We start from the raw sequence: 14836 nt of genomic DNA on the forward strand, positions 1-14836 counted from the left end.
AAAAACAATATTGCTAATAGTTTGCAAAATTATTTTCTCTTTCACAATTAAAATACTGATGGTTGCATTTAATATTAATTATTTGGTTTAGAACAACAAAATTTAGTATCTTTATAAATACCATTCGCATTGGGATATTTTAATAAACGACATTAAATATATTTCACTTATAGAGATCAAAAGATCATTATAGATGATATAAATTTGAGGATTATATTTAAAAGAATTGTATACGTTGTTACCAAAATATTTCTAGTTAGTAACTTTGTGCAGTCCAATATGTTTCAAAAGATTGTAGAAATTATAAATACACATAACTTTTTTTTAATAGCCAAAAGCGCAATACAGAATACTTATAATTTTTCCATTATTCTAATATAGCATATTGAAATAAAAAGTGTTTTTTTTCCAAACTGCATTATGTGTTATGTACACATACATATATAATTACCTATTATGTATATTACACAACTTTATCCGCATATTTAAATAAATTGAACACAGTAGTTCGATATTACAAAATCTCACTGTTGTAATTATGCATTATTGTTTGTTTAAATGTTCTACAAAAGATGAAAAATGTTTGTAATTAGTTTATGGAATGTAGTACACAATGTATATAAGATTTTATTTCAAGAAATTTGAAATATATTAATTAACATTATCAAATATATATCATGTATATATACATAATATGTATATACATTATCAAATGTATATACATATATATATATACTTGACTTTCCTTACTTTGCATATATATATATCCTTGTTCACTCTAGTTTACATTATCCTCTTACAAGACGTATCGTGGAATTTATTTAAGATAATTTAGAATATACTTTGTTTTAGCTCCCATGGCAGCATTTACTGTGAAATATATATTAAAATTCTCTTGGTAGTTTTCTTAATTATATAATTAAAAAGATTTGCAAATTGCATGTAATATAAAATCTGTGAATATATATATACTAATTTTGCTGATAGTTAAATAATATATACGTAAATTGGCAGTTAAAAGTAGTTGTAAATTATATTACAATAATGTGCTGAAATAACAATTAAAATTATTTTTTAATTCATTGATTTTCAATTTTACACTTATTAATCCTTAGGTATGAGTAATTAACAAAATCGACATGAAATTAATTGTGAATCTCGTACTATAAACATTATTTGTTAAACTCATTCGATAAATTATAATTCGCATAATTACAACAAGAAATTAGAAAATCTTCATATCATTTAACGCGTGTATAGTTTGATATATTGTTTATGTATTAGCAATTGAAAAAGAAAATGTACCTTATTGTTATCATGAATAATGATAGGAGACAATTATTTAGAGATATATTACTAGATACATAAAGACCATTTTCCATTGATTGTACAAAAAAGTTTTACTTTGCAATATTATTATTCACATTAGTAAAAAGATATCGCCTACTTGTACTTGTACAAAATATATTACATGCAAATAATATATTTTATGAGACAGCAGCATTAGTATAAGTAGTAATATTATAATAGCGTAGTATAATGAATATATAGTCATACATAATTATTGCTGATAAAATTTATGTTTTGAATGAAAAATAATATATCTTGTACAAATAAGACGTGAAAGTGATCGCGTTTGAATTGATCGATAGACTCGTTTATATTAGTTTCTCGTCTCGTTTGAATCTAAAAGGAACGTGTTGACATATGTAATAGTGAGTGCTGATGACACTGTGTAAGTTGCTCCCATTAGGCAACAACAATAACAACAATAACAACTAGTTACACATCAGAAAGAGTCTGGGAAGCAACGTGGAGAAATACAAGGAATTCCAGAATTTAAACCACGCTGCAAGTGGCCACGGTCACACACTATCTGGACTACTTGTTTCATCGCCGCAAACTTGTTCAGCATCACTGTCACTAGGTGGACTTGGTTGTTCAAGTTGATATTGATTAAATTCATGAATATGATCTTGGTGATGTTGCAGAAGACTATGATGATGATAGCAGTGATGACGTTCTTCTACACGTTGATGTAGATCATCAATGTGAACTTCTTGAACAGGTCTTTTAAGTTTATTACACAGTAGGCATATAAACAGAACAACTAAAACAGAAGCTGCAGCAGATACTGCTGGGATGACATAACTATCTGCTGGTACCATAGCAGCACCTGTAAATTTACGAATAAAGTCTCTTTTGACTGTGTATTATTATAATACATAATTTAAATGTATATATATATATATATAATCCGAATACATTTTCTTAAATCATACACGAAATATCTATGTACATTTTATCAATATGTACAAACTTAATCTCGTTTATTTTTATATATTATTGAAGCACCTAAACACAATAAAATTGTTGATCACAATACATCTAACAAATAGAATTAATTACAATTTCTATGGTGCTAGAGTTTTTTAGAAGGGTTTTAGTGTTCAATATAGATGATTATAAATTTTTTATTTGCAAACTTCATAGGTCACTGATAGAAAACTACAAGAAGAAGAGAGGAAAACAATACAGTTCAGGAAGTATTTTGCAAGACTCACAGAGATAATATAAAAATCACATGCATTTAAATGATTAAAAGGGACATAATAAATAGCATCCTGCATGCTTTTTGATTTCAGTGTTACCACATATAATTTCAATATTTAAATTAAATGATGTATCGTAAAAAACTGTCGATGTTATTTTGTTGTTATAGTGATCAAGAATTATTGTATTTTTTTATCTAGAAGAATCAAATGGTACCATATATTATTTCCTGTAAAAATCAGGGTATAAAAAATGAATATGGGTCATCATACAGTTGACAAGAAAAACAAAATATGTTTTAAGTTCATAGTATCTTAATATATATATTTCATATTCGTTGACTCCCAATAATCAATACTAGCAGTCATTAATGTTTTCTATCGTCAAGATGTGTTTTATTGATGTACTGCGTAATGTTTAGAAAACTTGTTTATCATAAAACAATGATTCAGGAATTGCTGTAAAGAAAGCCGTTGTTTTTATTGGAAACACATCAATCACTTCAAGAATTTTATGTGGAATGATGTGCAATACTGTGAGAGAACTCACGTGATAAGGGAGATCATAACATGCCGGATCGTCGGAAGCTTCATGAGGGGCTCAGATGGCCACGAACATAAAGCACAGAGAGAGAAGAAGCATGGCAGAGACTCCAGCCAGTGCTGGTGACAATGGGGCTGATGCTGCACCTGCGACACCACACAAGCATTCATCCGCTCAATCCTACCACTCTCTCACCTGTACATACGTGTACAACTACTTACCCAGCAATTTAAATATAGTATGTATAGGCATCGCATATCATCTTTTTTTTCTATAAATGATTTTTTTCTTATCGACTCTTTGGAATGGACTATTATGCATATTCTATATTTTGTTAAGAATTAATTTTCTTTCTTTTTGTTTTTTATAATTTATTCGATAATTATATATGTACCGCATATATACATATAATTTATAAAACACTCGTCTCTCTTTTATTTAAACAAACATGATAATACATGCTTCGTGCAGTATCTACAAATTTTATGTGGTATATGTATACATATTTGCTTGGGATTTTATTAGGTATGTGATATAGTAGTGAAAATAGTATAAAAGATTTAGAAAGAGAGATCATAAGGGAAACACTATTAAATTTTAAAAATAGTAAAAAATAAATAAATCAATAACAATCGTATAATATTTAATATAAAAGATTTTCCTGGAAACATTAATATTTTTCTTTTTACTGTGTCCAGAAAAAAAATAAGATTATAAAGATAGAATTACGTTTATACCTTTAATAAATAGAATTATTTCATTAATACTGAACGAGTCATGTATCTCGCCATATAATGTTAATAAAATGTTGGAAAATTTCATAATAGAAAAAGAAAATCTGTATATATACAGGGTGTCTTGTAACTGGTACAAACGAGCAGGGGGTAATTATACATGAAAAACTAACATAAGTCAAAAATGTAGAATCACTCCTGTTCATTGGTACCCCTAATTATAAGATTCCCTGTTTATATATATATATAGAGAGAGAGAGAGAAAGAGATAGAAAGAGATAGATAGAGAGAGAGAGAGAGAGAGAGACACTTGTACAAGTGTAGTCATTAACAGACTTCACATCAAAATATATGCACATTCTTTAATTATTTTTTAATGATATATTTGTGAGCTATTTATACATTATATTAAATGTATAACAAGAATACATACATAAATTTGGATGTAAGATCATTAATAACTACAATTGTACTATGCTACTATATATGAATAATTCACGCGAAGATAGAAATCGTATAAGCAAAAGAGACAACATCAAAAAGTGTACATTAAAAGACTATTTCGAAAATGTCTATTATTTTCAAAACTTACAGTTCTCTTCATCGGACGAATCGTCTGGACCACAATTTTTGATATCATTACATTTTAACGATTCTGCAATACAATATTTATTTCTGGTGCAAAGAAATTGATTTTGACAATCAGTATTTTTATTTATCTCTGTCCATACTGCTCTGAAACCGTGTTGTCCAACCGCTTTATCTGCTGATATGAAACTGCAAATATTATATGCAATATTTATTTAAAATATCGTTATATAACATAAAATTATTTATTTAAAAAAATATAAAACAAATAAATATCTACCTAAGACGCATATTATTATCTTCCGATAAATAGGTCCACTTGGTATCAGAAGTTTTAACACCACAAAGCTCAAGCGGCGTGGACGAACTAGAATACCACATACGTAATACCGCAGCAGGACAACCTCGTGCTGAAAAAATATTTAAGAAAAATAAAAAAATAATAATTAGTATATTTCAATCAATTACAAGATATACAAAACGATTACTTACCACTTTGATCACCTTCTACAGAAAATTTATCAAAATCCAATAATATTTGTTGATTAGGTCGTACTCTTATGAACCAATTACATGTTTTACTAGCAAAATTTTTTGACGGGCCATCGTATTTATTTGGAAAGTTAGGACTAGTTATTACTCCATAATTTAGACTGCTAATATTTGATCCGCAATCTGTAATATCGTGATATGAAACGAAGTCATTAACGAATATAAATATCTTGAAATATCTTACCTCCAAAAATTGGTTTTGCCACCTCAAAAGTATAACGTGCTTTAAATCCGCTATAAACAAGTTCAGAATCTGAATGTAAAATTACTTTTAAACCGAGAGCACCAAGCGTCGATTCTACTGGTCCTGGGGCAGTCATACCACAATACCTGCCTATTAATTTTTCAGTTTGATCGCGATACATAATATAAATTTCTAACCAGTCATCTTGACATAAATAGTGCCTGTAAAATTAATAAAGTTGAAAAGATAATCTTTATTTTAATATATCAATTCTAATATTTAAAGATAGATTGATTATCTTTTTTTTTATCTATCTCACCCATAGTGACCGGACGTTACATTCAGAGTTTTGGTTCTAACTTTAAAATGGTCAAAGATCAATGTCACTTGTTCATTTGGCGTTGAAAAAAAGAGATAAGTACAATTTGTATCACTTGGATAATTACTAGGATATCGGGGAGAATTAAAATCTCCCTTTTTTCGAGAGGAACTTCTGTATGTAAATGTACAGGTACCATCTGGTTCGGCTGTTCCAGGTATTTTATATTCTGTCTCAAAGATATACCTATAACAAATTAAAAAAAAAAACATTGATTTACAATCATCTATAACAGAGATATCTCTTTTACAATTAGATATACTTTAATATTTACCGTGCTTTAAAACCTTTTCCTAGTAATTCTCCGCTGCTAAATACCATAACAAGTCTCGGCCCATCACTAACTACATAAGCTGGATTACTTTTTGCACCGCATAATTCATAATCAAATTTATCATAAGAATCTGTCGCTTCTTGACCTTTTAAATATAATTTTAAATAACCATCGGTACATGCTGACCTGTAAATAACAAGATCATGATTATAAATACCATTTATAAATTACATATCATTGAAAATACATTTATAGTAATTATACCTACTCTACTTTAGTACCGCTCGTTGGAATTTCAAATACCATAAAATCCAAACGAACGCGTTCAAGATGTTGCGAATCTTGCATTCCATAAACAAAATAACGACATACTACTTTTGGCATATAAGGAAATGGAAAATTGGGACTAACTACAAATCCAAAAGACTTCTTTTTACTTAAAATCTTTTGATCGCATTCCGAGCCTCTTATATGCTCCCCATTATAACTGGTTATGAAGTCTAAACATATAAAATAATACAAATTCTAAATCTCATTTTTTTAAAATTGTATCTTTTTTATAAGAACAATAAAACAATATATATTTCAGTATTACCTAATTTAACAAAACTTTCTGAAAATTCGAAAATTCCTTTAAAACCACGATTTTGCGTATTCGCTGTACGCTGAAGAGTAGAAAACAATACAAATAGGCTGGATTCGGATGAATATAATACCAAATTTCGTTGTTGCCCACAATACGTTCCAATAACAGCGGATGAATTGTCAACCCCATCGTATACTTTTACATAATCCAAAGGACAACTGAAATATAACATCGTTGAATTTCATTATTTCTATAAATTATTTAAAAAAAAAAGAAATATTATAAGATCGAATTAAACATACTGTGGCCCGCCAAAAAATAAATCAAAATCTCGAAACTCCAGGCGTATTCTTTGACTTGGTTCTCCAATAAATTGATAACTGCACGTAAGATCTTTTGGATAAGTTCCTGGATAAGTGGGAGACAATATATTTCCAGTACGTTTAACGACAGATTTTACCGTGAAAGAACACGGTGCACTCGGTACTGGTGTTCCAACTTCAAACTCAGCTATAGAAATTTAACATTAATAATTTTTAATTATATCATCAATAAAAGAAAAGCTTTGCATTAAGTTTTATATGAGTCAGTTTTTGAAATGACTTACATGCATTAATAAAAGTGTATTCCCCGCTGAATAATGTTGGTAATGTTATATTTTTATCAGTATAGAAACTGAGGGCAATGCCTTGATAAAGAGAAACACGCTTTCGAGGTGGAATAGGACCACAAAAACGACCTCCGAATGGTGTTTCTATTAGCTTGGTAGTATTTTCTGAACGAATTTCCGAATATATATCCATATATTCATGGCTACAACTGAAAACAATAAAAAATAAATGTTACAAAATTTTGTATATCACGAAAAGTAGTTATAAAATAATCTCTAATTATTTATAAAGACTTTTAATATTTGAATAAACGATTTTTCTAACTTACGCAGGTAATTCTCCAACAGCAGATCCACTGTACACGGCAAAAGATAAATTTCAGAAAACAGATTTAAAAAGCATTGCATTATATATCCAGTATTATCATTTGTTATTGTTACTTACGCTGGCGGTGTGCCTCTAAGACCAAACGTAGTAAAAATAAGTTCCACGCGTTGACGTGGTCCTGCTAAAAATGTGTAAACGCATTGCCGAGATTCTCCTTCTAGATTTATCAATGCAGGTGCAAAGAAAGTTCCATTTTGCGGCCCATCAGGAGTGCTTATAAATTTTTGATCACACTCTACAAAATAATAAATTACAGTAAAATGTTAAAGATATTATAATCTGTTCATAATCATATAATTTTAATATATTCGTTTATAAAGGATAATCCGCATAAACATAAAATATATTATAAATTTAGAAGTCTGGTATTATACGTGTTATATTACATGGATGGATTCATCGTATTTCTAAATTATCATCATTTAGACATATATTTGTGTGGTATGGTGATATTTAAAAAAGTATAATGATTTATTATATCAAACCAAGATAAATAACATACTTGGTGCTTTGGCAGTGGTGAGACGTCCCGGTGGTGGTGGCAGTGATGGAATGTGGTCTTGTTGTGGCAGTGGAGCCTCAATTACCTCGCGGGCTGAATTCAGGAATGATGATGATTCAAAGAACCCCAACAATATCCACCGCCACCGGGAACACACCATACCATATTAATACAAAATTACAAAATAGATTAAAATTCCTTGTTTAAAATCTTAGTAGTAAGTAGTGTTGAGCGTTTGTTTTAAAATATGGTTTTATCCTTAAATAAAATATTACTATTATTCAACTTTAAATACTGAAATTAAAAAAAATATACATATATATATATATATTAGATAATAATAATAATACTGACCTGTAGTATTGTGTGGACAGAGTAACAGTAAGAACAAGAAAAAGGCAGGAGAAGCATAACTATTCCCAGAGACATGCCAAAGTACTGAAGCCATACTGCATCCTGCGATAATGATTACATTTTCCTTTTGTTTTCTATTTTTTTTATTATTATTTTCTTTTTTTTAAATAGGAAGTAAATAATATATAAATTTAATATAAAATATCAATAATCGATTAAAATGTTTAATAATAATAATTACCATATCGTCAGTGTCTATTCCACACATAGGAAGAGCAAGGAAAACTGATCCAAAATATCATCTGTAAAGTATGATCAATATTTTATACAAAAATATTGAAAGATAAAAAAATATTAAAAAAATAATAAATGACTTAAGTGATCAGAACTGTCGAATTAACTATTCAGAAATATTTTCATCCCTTATCACGCTTGACAGTCATATTAAAGATCACGACGTTTATATTTTTTCACTATTATTTATAATCGTTTCTTTTTATCATATGTGACTTTTTATTTATTATAAATATAAATGAAAATATTTTATACGAGGCAGAGGAAGGAGGACTAGTATTTCGACAACCCTAATTATGAATTTAGGAAAACAGAAAACTGCATGTGCATTACGAGTCTTGAAGTTTTCACGAAGTATTCGTATTTGTGTCACGTACGTGCGTACGGGGTCAAGATGCCGCTGAATTTCAAACGAATTTCTACAATATTTACACAACGATACAGTAAAGTATGTTCTCGACGAACTGTAAATATTAATAAAAAAGTTATTAATATTGGAACACTCGTATAAACAGCAATATTCGATAAATTTGATAGAAAAATTTCAATGGTTCAACTAAATAATAGTAATATTCGAAAAACGTTTAAAATAGGAACAAATTTCAAAAGTTATTCGATTTTGCCATCGAAAATAGACGAGGGAAAGATGAAAAAGTAATTAAAAGATAAAGAAGAAAATAAATAAAAAATAAAACAAGGTCATGTTTTTGTATTATTACTGACCTACATTAGAACGATCATTAAAGAGGTATCATATTAGAACGAAACTGATCTACCACCGATCAGCATAAAGAATTTGCCACGCCCTTGAACAAGACACATTCTTTTTCATATCCTGAAGGGTGGAACGATCGAACGTCATTTTCCCCTCTATCCTTTTTCAAGCTTTTTTTTTCCCACCCGTCGTCCAATAAATACAACTACTTGAAAGAGTAATAAAAGGTGGATCCAATTTTCAACGAGAAAGACAAATAAAAGAAAAAAAAGGAACAAAAAACAAAACAAAAATAATAATAATAATAATAATAATAATAATAATAATAATAATAATAAATCAAAACCGCGCCCATACGCTTGACAAAAGATGATAATAAGGTCAATATAAAAGTACCTCCAATGATTATCATTATTATTATTATTATTTTCTCTCTTCGTTCCCTTAAAAATAATAATTAAAACAAGAATTATTTAATGTAGTTCATTAAAAAAAGAAAATTAAAGAAGAAAGTATATAAATGTATATATTTTTTGTTTTAAAAAGCAACCACACGTATGTGTATTTAGGACACTACCAATGTCCCATAGATGTAGGTTACAAAAGTATATGTGTGTGTGCAGTATCATGGTTCCACCCGTTACAGTTCGGGTCACCACCCCTCTGCAGCATATAAACCCGACCGTGCATATCGAATGAAGTCAAGATCTAAACGAGAAAAAGGGATGCTATTTGTTGTAGAATATTTTTTTCAAAAGAAACAAAATATTATTACTGTGTATTAAAACGAGGGATGATCCCGTTTCTGCTTCATTGGTATCACGCATGCACACACGAGACAAACCACGCACGACGCACGCACCTCCCTCCCTCCCCTCTCTTTCAATATAACATTTCTATACATATATATATATCCTATTTATTACAAATTAAAACGTATCATTTCTTCTTATTCTTCTTCAAGACTCATTTATACTCGGGGAACTAAAAAGAAAGGACAACAAAAAAATGCAATATTTACGCCAGAGACAAAGACATTATAATGGAAAAACCACCCCCCTTTTCTTTTTAATCTTCCTCCTTCATATTGCAATTATTATTATTATATTATTATTATTATATTATTGGCTTTAGAGAACAGTAATTAATGAATATTTGGGGATAAATATATTTTTCGATAATTAAAATCCATCCATTGTCTTGGCGTAAAATATAAATACAAAAAGAAATAGAGACAAAATAAAGAATATATCATTCAAATTGAATAGAACGAAATTATATATTATATTATAGGATATTGAATTAATTCCATTTTTACCGTGCACTGTTTCCGTTTCTTTTCTTGTTCTTGGATATTAACGTTGTAGAAAATAAGGGCGTCAAGGTGATTGAAAGAACGCGGAAGCATCACTGGCAAATACACGCGAAGAAGCACCCGCAGAGAGGTGCAAGTATCCTCCTCTAAGTCGTCGGCTCGTTAAAATCGGCACGAAGAACGACGCGATGACAATCGTCGTCTCTCCGTTTAACCTAACACACCCTCTTTCCCTACCGACAGAGGTCGTCACAAGGGGGCTGCAGGGTGTCCAATGCTGTCTTCTTATTGGTAGCCTTTAAAGGTAGTAGGGGATGATTCGTATACCCAGTGGGGGATGTGTTTTTTCGCGGCAAAATTGCTCGAACGTGACAAACTTGTCGTCTTTTTTATTCTTATTCTTTTACAATTATTATTTTTTTGTCTTTATATTCTTTTTCTTTTATGCTAATTAAACAACAGAACCGTGCGACGATGAAGATGACGATGTTGTTGTTGTTGTTGTTGTTCATGCTTGAAAAAATACAAATTGTTAGAAACTCCTTTGAAATATCTCTTAATAAAAATTTATTCGAGATATTATAGAAAGAATTTATTTATAGTTTTGTAATATAAATATGTTAATAATCGGGTAGCGGGTAGACAGTGTTTCGCAATCCTGGCGAAAACTGGTCTACTTCAGGGATGCGACCCTGCCCACGCGAGCCATGATTCTCTCCTACCTCCTAAAAAATTGGGAGAGTTCATGTCCTAATTTCAGATCCTACCCACAAACCTCCATTCCTCTTTAGACCATTTCCTACCCAATTCGCCAACATTTCTGGCAAATCCTTTCAAATGGAAGAAGTGCCAATTGTGAACAATTGTAGTGGATTAGATAGGTTGATTGGTGATAATGATGGTTTATATAGATTTTATTTGATGCTTTTTTGTTTTTTATTTTTAATTAATTAATTAATTAATTATAGGAAGATAGATTGTTGAGGAAAATAAATTGATAACAGTAATTATGAAAGGTAATTCACATACAACTGTTTATTGAGACATGTAGAATACATCTGGTCATACACAAAAATCTTTGACACTTTAAATCAAGCTCCTAGCCCGAAAAAAAAGGAACCATTTTATAACATTGTTTCTTCTTCTTCTTTATTATTATTATTTTTTTGCTTTTTTATTTGTTTTTAAAATTCTTTATTTAATAAAATCATTAGGTTTAACTACGTCACACTAAAATTAGAGAAGGCAACTTTTAAATTGCGGGAAAATTAAAAAAAAAAAGCAAAGCAATTGGTAAATGGATGATATAACTTAGAACAAAAAAAAAGATTTATTTATATATACATGCTTACATATATATATACATATACATGTATACAAATATATGTATATGTATACATATATGTATACATATATATATAAATTTGAACACGATCCAGTAATGAGATAAGAATTTAAATTGCTGTTTGAAAAAATTTCTCGTCTATATTAGATTTTTGATGTAGCCGTGGAGCTGACATGTGGCGCGAAACATAAAAATGTACATAACGTACGTTCGTTCGTTCGTTCGTTCGTTAATTCGTTCTTTTCTTTTCCTATCTATCTATATTTTGTTGGTTTGTATATAATAATAATAATTTTTGTTAGTTATTTTTTTTTTGTTAAAGGTGTTTTCTTTTTTTCTTTTTTTTCCCTTTTTTGCGTTTCATCATAATTTCTTTCCTTTAATTTTTTTTTTTCAATTATTTTTTAAAATCATTCATTTATTCATTTATTTTATTCATTTATTTATTTATTTATTCATTTATTTTTATTTTATTTATTTATTTATTATTCCTTTTTTTATTACTGCTAAATAACATCATCATCACGTCACAAAATGCATATTCGTAGGAATATAATATATAATATATTTATATATAATTAAAAAACACGTCTTTGGGTCGTAATTAACATAAATTGATCGACCCAAAAATCACACAACATCCGCCTTGATACGGGCCAACCAAAAAAAAAGAGTCAAGTTTCCCAAGGATGTGTAAACCGCGAATTAGGGCATTGGCCGGGTAAAAGGGCGCGTGTGTGGCCATAGCATCGCCAGCCACAGTGGTGCATTATCCTAAATGCGACCGACAACCCCCCAGGCACCCCAGCTGCCACACCGGTAAGAGTATAAAAGAGGAGGTGAGTGATACTTTTGGGGCGCCTTTATAAGCCGGGGCGGGGCCAATATCGTAACGCTAGTACCTAGATCAGTCTAAAGTCTCGTCACCGTGAACTGCCTCCGCTTTTGCCAGTTAAGCTTCCTTGCCCCCGCAAGCCGAAACTCTCTTTCTCTTTCTTTTTCCCTTTCTATCTTTGCCATTCTATATAATCAATGTATTCCAAGTTAATTACAATTTAATTCTTTTTCTTTTTTTTTCCTTTTTCTTTTTTTTATTTTCATTTTTCCATGCTTTCGTCATTACCATCATCCTTTTTTATTACTTACAAATTTTTTTCGGAGAAACCAGAGAATATTAATTATTATTATTATTATTATCATCATTATCATCATCGTCGTCATCATCATCATATCATCATCATTATTATTTTTTTTGTCATTTTTTTATCATTTTTTTTTTATTCATTTTTTGTTTAATTATTGAAATATTATCATGTCACAAAAACCCACTCAGTATTGATTAGCAATATCATCCTTATTATATTGTTAATATTAATAGTATTATATCCTCGATATTATGCTTTTATAAATAGGATGTGTGTAGGTAAGTAGAATAGGTAGGTAGATATAAAATACGGTAATTGGATAATGAGTAAAAAGGGGGAAACAGGAGGAATGAAAGATGGCAATGGTTATTTTTAAATGTAATAATATTTTTTTTTGCATCTTGGGATTTTTTCCTTACTTTTCTTTTTAGGGGGTGGGGAATCTTTTTTTTTTTTTAATACTTTTTTCTTTTTTTTTTTAAAACAATAATCGTGAATTGGGGGTGGGGGACAGGAAGTAAGAATGGAGAGGAGAAAAAAGTTAATGATTACTACTAGATTGTTGCTTAAATCGCCAATAACAAAACAGTATCGACGACGACAAAAAAAAACTAGACTTAAGTAAAACATGAATAAAAATTAACAAAATGCTCATAAATACGAGGGTTTGCGAGCAATCGATCGTCATCCAGACATTTTGTCCACATGGTTGCGTCTATTAGTTTCGGTACTTTCGTTATGTGTAAGACCATTATTATTTATCATCTCATGTGCTTCTCTTATATAACACGATATTCAGATAAATCATTCTTATTCGGGTAGTCAATGGCGGGGGATACGTCATTATTATAACCGATTTCTTTCGATCGCATGATTGATTGATTGATTGATTAATATTATTATTATTATTAATATTCGTCCATCCTACTGCTATTATTTCATATCAAATTAGGCTAACGTTATAATACGATAAGCCTCGTTTCGTTAGAGTGTGCAATTAAACAGCAGAGGTTTGATATGCAGTCGTCCATTACAATTTTCTTTCTTTCTTTCATTTTTTTTTTATTCATTTATTATTTATTTATTTAATTATTTATTTATTTATTTATCATTTCCTTATCTCTTTCGTTCTTTATTTATTTATTTTGTTTATCTTCGTGTTCGGGGGGTGCGTGTAAAATATAAATTGTTTTGCGTATGCTCTCATTTTAGTCCTTTTCAAATAATCTCCAGAACAGGGGGTGTCTGGGCTCCAGGGACAGGGACCAACTACAGCCCGCACTTACAACTCTTACTAATTAACTAACAGGCTAACAATAACAACAAGTCAACACTCAAAACGTGTGCTGTATGTGTTCATGCATTTAAAAACTTTCTGCGTACATTTTGTTGTAATCCTACTTCCGCGATTCCATAACTATATAATTATTCGCCAAATTTCTAATCCCAGTCAATATCAATCTTCAAAAAAACGTTTTCCTTATTTTACTTTTTTTTTGTTCTGTGCAATTGGAACATAAAAAAAATCTTGGGCGAACTAACATCTTTTTTTTTTTCACCATCTTACTCTTAATCATCATCACAATTTTTTTTCATTTTTAGCTAAAAAATTAGAAAAGGTTTCCATCAAGAATTCCTTATCCACTTTCTATCACTTTTTTTCTTTCTTTCTTTTTCTCCCTACATTTTTTTTCCTTTTTTTCTTTTTTTTTTCTTTTTTTCTTAGCCGTCAACGGATTTTTTTTAAAACTTCCTAATTTCATTATAAAAAAACA

At 29.6% G+C, this 14836-nt stretch overlaps 1 protein-coding gene across 4 annotated transcripts; it reads right to left on the reverse strand.

The window, feature by feature from the left end:
• Positions 1-1381: 1381 nt before the first annotated feature.
• Positions 1382-10837, reverse strand: LOC122525408 (dorsal-ventral patterning tolloid-like protein 1). 4 transcript variants are annotated; one of them, XR_006305786.1, is made up of 18 exons: positions 10575-10837; positions 8489-8549; positions 8248-8349; positions 7894-7986; positions 7449-7626; positions 7333-7359; positions 7001-7212; positions 6696-6903; positions 6403-6611; positions 6076-6307; positions 5808-5993; positions 5474-5719; positions 5155-5375; positions 4911-5093; positions 4699-4828; positions 4423-4607; positions 3103-3242; positions 2058-2176 (listed from the first exon to the last, which is right to left on the reverse strand). XR_006305786.1 is itself a non-coding variant. In XM_043648182.1 (17 exons), exons 3-17 carry the CDS (start codon positions 8339-8341, stop codon positions 1866-1868), a joined length of 2715 nt encoding a protein of 904 aa, XP_043504117.1. In that variant the 5' UTR covers positions 8342-8349; positions 8489-8549; positions 10575-10837; the 3' UTR covers positions 1382-1865. The 4 variants fall into 4 exon arrangements, 2 of the variants coding, with proteins under 2 accessions (XP_043504117.1, XP_043504118.1); XR_006305785.1 differs by lacking the exon at positions 2058-2176 and adding an exon at positions 2457-3011; XM_043648182.1 differs by lacking the exon at positions 3103-3242 and having other exon boundaries at positions 1382-2176.
• Positions 10838-14836: the final 3999 nt, after the last annotated feature.

Source organism: Polistes fuscatus, unplaced genomic scaffold, assembly GCF_010416935.1.
Source record: "Polistes fuscatus isolate 324 unplaced genomic scaffold, CU_Pfus_HIC Scaffold9, whole genome shotgun sequence".
Taxonomy (NCBI): domain Eukaryota; kingdom Metazoa; phylum Arthropoda; class Insecta; order Hymenoptera; family Vespidae; genus Polistes; species Polistes fuscatus.

What these genes read in the sequence shown, in the direction of transcription:
- LOC122525408 (XM_043648182.1), bottom strand. Translation starts at nt 8,341, where the DNA reads ATGGCTTCAGTACTTTGGCATGTCTCTGGGAATAGTTATGCTTCTCCT. An exon ending in GGAAAAGGTTTTAAAGCACG is followed by an intron (nt 5,720 to 5,807) that starts GTAAATATTAAA and finishes AATTTGTTATAG; the next exon opens with GTATATCTTTGAGACAGAAT. An exon ending in TTCGTCCGATGAAGAGAACT is followed by an intron (nt 2,177 to 4,422) that starts GTAAGTTTTGAA and finishes GTAAATTTACAG; the next exon opens with GTGCTGCTATGGTACCAGCA.